Below are 5388 nucleotides of genomic sequence, written 5' to 3'. Positions count from 1 at the left end.
TGATTTCCCTCCTCGGTCAATATATCGTTTACAAGCTCATTTGCGTAGGTTTAGACAAGTACTGCGGAAGCATGAATATGGATGCCATCAATGGTGCTTATACAGCATTGTCATTTTATCAAAAACTAGTATTATACAAAATTATCAACAAAATAAAATTAATGGTGTAAAGGAATATATGAGAATTCTACCTTAAAGTAATGTTTATGGTTAGGAACCAATCGGGGGAATGTCGGTTTATTTTGATTCTCGAATTGAATCGTTCGTTGCTCATCCCTAATTTCTTTATTGTTGCTCAATGAACCTTTAATGGCCATTGCATAGCAAAGAGAGAGATTCTCTTGAATCTCTTGCCTTCGAATTAAAATTCAAGATCGTGTAACAATCTAATTATTTTGATTTTGCAAGACTTTTGAATCCATAAAAAAATAAGGTTAAATTTCTAGGCACGTTTTTTATTCATCTATTACATAAGAATTTTTTCTTCAACTGGCCATGCGTGTGCCTTTTCTAGGAGGAAATAGCCTCATTGTTTTTAAGTAAGTATTTAAGAACTTTGGTCGTTTTTGAAAATTGGGGACTCATTCATTTGCCTTTTATTCTAAAGAGGAAGTTATAAAAAAAAATTGAAAAAAAAAGCAAAAAAAGAAGAAGAGCAAAATAAAGAAAAAAAGAAAATTAGCAATAATTTGTGAAGTTGTGGTTATGAGTGAATTAAGTTAGCAAGAAAGCACAAGGTTCTTTTATATGGTTTGATTTCAGTATCGATTCCATTTTAAACGAGAAGTTAAAAATTTTATTTTCCGATTTCTTCAATTTCTCATTTACGAAAAGAAACTGTTTTGTAAATAAATCAAATCGTGACAAGAAACGGGATTGTTCCAAATATGTTCCGAGGAACAGAAAACAGATAAATCGAGAAACAGAAATTTTGTCATGCGCGCTCTTAGTCATTTGCTATTTGCCATGATGTCCCAATCAGAAATTAGAAAGGCAGCTAACCAGATCTAGACTTTTCAATTTCTATGTCGCTCTTCCCTTTTACAGTTCAATTAAAATATCTAAAAAATTTCTTAAATTGTTTGCATGGGTATAAAATCCACGGTTGATTACACAAAACCGCAGTTGAAAATTATTTTTGTGATATATTAATTAACAAGACTGCAAGTAATAAAGATGCCTAATATGAGATTATAGTCTCGCATATGTGAGATGATGGATAGAGGGAGAGCAACAACTAAACTATTTTCTATCATTTTCTATGTACTTGGTGGTTTCTCTTTCGGTAAATGCTTGATTAGCTTTGCTAATGAAGAAAAAAAGTGACCACGAGATTAATGGGCGTTTGTTTCGTGGAAAATGAGTAATTTAGAAAATATTTTCCAAAAAACCACTTTCTCCCCGGTAAACCCCAGGAATGATTCAACGGTTTGATAGAACGCCTTACGGAAACATCCGTGTTATTTCATGCAGTAGGTCCTTATCGACAATCTCGCTTCTTCTTCATTTGTCATTATCAAGTATGAACTGGTCTTATGTGGGTTTTAAATTTCTTGGGGACAAGTAGCATCTCATTTTCCATGAAAAGGCTCTACGTTTCAGGTTCTCTGAAGTTTGGTGGCAATGTAAGTTCTTGCCATCTCCATCAGCAGACAGCATATATGACTGATAACATTTTCACAAAGACTTTCCAGGTTCATTACGATGTTTCTTATACGGCTTCATTTGATCTCTAGTCTATACGCAATGCTAATATCTGTGATATGTGTTTAAATTACTTTCCAGAAACTTGTGTTTGTTCATCGTGAATTGCTGCTTTCCACAATGAATTATCTGGGCGAATGTGAAGATTTGATGTGCCGGAAGGAGAAAATGGAGAGAGGTCCACATTTTTATTTTCTGTTCACGTTCATATTACTGTCAACACGAGGCCTTCACATGAGTGTTGAAGCGGATAATCTTACAATTTCTTGTCAGTATGAGTATGAAAATTACTTGACCAATGACACGTTTGAATCAAACCTGAAGCTCCTTCTTGATTCACTGTCGCACAACACCGCAACAACGGGATTCTACAACACTACTGTCGGAGAAGGCCTTAACCGAATTAATGGACAAGCTCTTTGCCGAGGAGATGCCAGTTCCACAGCGTGTGAGAGTTGTGTCAGCGATGCAAGCCAAGGGATCATGAAGCTGTGCAATGCTAAAGATGCACTAATTTGGTATGAATTATGCCAAGTGCGATATTCCTTCCAAGATTTCTTTTCAAACACGGCTTATACTGGTAAATACCCAGATTCAAATGGTCAGGAAAAACTTGCATCGGACCCAGCTGATTACTACACCTACTTGATGTATCTAATGAAGAACATATCCACTGAGGCTGTTAACTCTAACCAAATGTTCGCAACGGGGCAAATAAATTATTCTTTGAGCCAGACAATATATGGGCTAGTCCAGTGTACTAGGGATATGTCAGGCAATGACTGTTACAATTGCTTGAACTCTGCCTTGGGGGATCTAAAAGCATGCTGCTATTTGCGGGAAGGTGGCACGGTTGTTAGCAGAAATTGCAATGTGAGGTATGAGCCATACCGCTTTTTCAATGGCTCGATAACCTCTGTGTTATCTTACCCTGCTTCCACAGGTAAGAACATGCAATCTATTTGAAGTTACGGTTAGTAGGAGAAGAAAGCTATAGTTCCTGCCATTAACTTAACTTCTATGCTTATACAATTTGAGCTATGGTCCGAACAAAATAGAAAATTGTGGAGAAAGTTAATCTACATAATGGGTGTTCTTAGACTTTTATAGTTAAAGTTCTCTTTCAAAATGACAGAGGAGATATCTACAAGGATCAAGATCTTAGAAATTTGTGTACACCATTATTTCATTCACCTCCAATGAAGAATTCAACTTTTAGCAAATTCATTTTTCTAGTGTGGCCTCATTTTCTCAGAAATACTGTTAGTTGCCTACATCGCTTTTATTCAGTCAGGGATAGCCTATAGTGAAACTTGTAACATAGAGAATCTAAAGAGACTTAGCTTACATATCCTTGATTATGGAAATAGCCAAATATGCAGAAAAATTACTGAGGTAATCAGCTCAAGCTGAACATTTCTAATAAGCCTCTTTATTATTATGGGATGCAGTTCACCATTAGTGTAGACATTACATCTCTCTTCATAGCCTATTGATATTCCAGAATATTCCATTAATCAAGATGTTTATTTGACTCATAAAAGGAACGGGGGATAAATGGAAGAAAGGAAGGATTGTCTTAATTGTTGGTATCCTGGGACTGCTATTAGCTGTTCTTGCTGGATCTTGCGCTGTCTACTTCAACTGGAGAAAAGCAAAACAAGGTATGTATGAGAAAATGTCCCACTTAATTTATATTTATAGGAAAGCTAATCCAAACTTGGGTACCTTTAGACCTGGAAAGAAGCCCGCATGCTGTCCTCCATGATTTAGTAAATCCAGTCAGTGTGGAAATTACTGAAGAAGGCAACCTAGTTAGCTCTGAGGAACTTCCTTTCATGGATCTAGCTACAATAAAGGCCGCTACAGATGACTTCTCAAGTTCAAACAAGCTCGGGCAAGGGGGGTTTGGTACTGTCTACAAGGTAGTTTATCTTTTGCTGTCAGTTTGCGATTGTCGGTGGTTGAAGTCCAGTAAGTGGAGGGCTTAACCGAATTTGCTTTCAGGGTTTGCTTTCTGATGGAAAAGAAGTGGCAGTTAAAAGGTTGTCAAGGAAGTCTTGGCAAGGTCTCGAGGAGTTCAAGAATGAGGTCATCTTGATTGCAAAGCTCCAGCACAGAAATCTAGTAAGACTTCTAGGATGCGGCATAGAGGGAGATGAGAAGCTGCTTGTATACGAGTTCATGCCTAACAAAAGCCTCGATATCTACATCTTCGGTTCAATTTCTCGTGTTCTCCAACTTTAAGAAATAACTCATTTACTTAGAAATTGCATGTGTTAAATTGTCCTCATCACGAACGTTTTTGCATGATGCCTTTATCTTCAGATTCAGACAAACGTGCACAGCTTGATTGGTACACATGCATTTATATTATTGATGGAATTGCTAGAGGATTAGTTTACCTGCATGAGGACTCGAGACTGAGGATTATTCACAGGGATCTGAAGCCTAGCAATGTTCTGCTGGATCATGAAATGGTTGCCAAAATATCAGATTTTGGGATGGCCAGAATATTTTGCGAAAACCAAAGTTCAGCTAATACTAGAAGAGTTGTTGGAACATAGTAGGTCCTTGCATCTTCTGATTTTGGTCAGCTGAAAAACCTAGGAGTTTCTTGCTCTTGCCAAGGAAAACTCTATATTTGGTTTGTCAATAAGAAGGTACTACATAGGAAAGACTAATGTGAACTTTGATACTTGTGACAGCGGTTATATGGCCCCGGAGTACGCAATGGGGGGACTGTTCTCTGTGAAATCAGATGTGTTCAGCTTTGGTGTAATTTTGCTTGAGATCATCAGTGGAAAACGAAATAGCAGATTTTATCTTACAAAACAGGCTCAGACACTTCTTGCATATGTATGTTCCACGGTTCATGGGAATCAAAATCTTGCCTTATAATCATTCATTTTGCATCACAATTAATTTAATCTTGCAGGCGTGGAAACTATGGACCGAAGGAAAAGAGTTGGAACTCGTGGATCCATCTTTAGCAGAATCAGGCCAAGCAGCTGAAATAGTCAGGTGCGTTCACGTCGGCCTTTTGTGCGTCCAAGAAGATCCTGAAGATAGACCGACAATGTCAGAAGTAGTGACACTTTTAGGAGGTCAAAAAGGAACTCCTCCGGAACCGAAAAAACCAGCTTTTTGGGTTGGTAGAGCTGCCCAAGAACTCGATCAATCATTGGCACCTAATCTTTCTGCCAATGACATAACTGTTTCCAGTATCTCACCTAGGTGAACAAGCACGTATTCCAGCTAATTAAGGTTCCATTTGCCCATGGTTGTAAAATTTCATGTTGAAAAGAGGAACTTGTCATGTTTGGAAGAATTACTCTGCTCATGAAAATCACTGTATAAACAATCAAGATTATGGCATATGGAGAAGGTTGATTTGCTAAGCGAACGGAAGATGCAAGAATTTCGGTGACCCGAGTGAACATAGGTGGATAAATATGCAAATTCTATAAACCAGAGGCGCCATACATTTTATTGATCTAAAGCAGCGTTAGTGCAATTTGCCTTTCCTCGAGTAAAACTTTAGTTCATTTCAAGTTCTGGATAGTTATGATGGTTACTACAGGTGGGGACTCACCAAGTCTGGGGCATGAGGGAAAACTCTGTTCCTTGTGCACTTGAATGCTCTTGTTTTTTCTTGGCCAATCTATGCCCGATATGATTAAT

General features: G+C 37.8%; 1 protein-coding gene across 2 annotated transcripts; it reads left to right on the top strand.

The window, feature by feature from the left end:
- Window positions 1-1734: 1734 nt before the first annotated feature.
- LOC108959428 (putative receptor-like protein kinase At4g00960) lies at window positions 1735-5106 on the top strand. 2 transcript variants are annotated; one of them, XM_039312104.1, is made up of 8 exons: window positions 1739-1882; window positions 2029-2647; window positions 3249-3368; window positions 3439-3629; window positions 3712-3922; window positions 4033-4270; window positions 4413-4563; window positions 4643-5106. In XM_039312104.1, the coding sequence occupies exons 2-8, from the start codon at window positions 2188-2190 to the stop codon at window positions 4943-4945; spliced, it is 1674 nt and encodes a 557-aa protein (XP_039168038.1). In that variant the 5' UTR covers window positions 1739-1882; window positions 2029-2187; the 3' UTR covers window positions 4946-5106. The 2 variants fall into 2 exon arrangements, with proteins under 2 accessions (XP_018728595.2, XP_039168038.1); XM_018873050.2 differs by having other exon boundaries at window positions 1735-2647.
- Window positions 5107-5388: the final 282 nt, after the last annotated feature.

The sequence above is a fragment of the Eucalyptus grandis genome, chromosome 5, assembly GCF_016545825.1.
Source record: "Eucalyptus grandis isolate ANBG69807.140 chromosome 5, ASM1654582v1, whole genome shotgun sequence".
NCBI classification, from domain to species: Eukaryota; Viridiplantae; Streptophyta; class Magnoliopsida; order Myrtales; family Myrtaceae; genus Eucalyptus; species Eucalyptus grandis.
The sequence above is the reverse complement of the archived record's forward strand: the minus strand, read 5'-3'. Positions and strand labels throughout refer to the sequence as shown.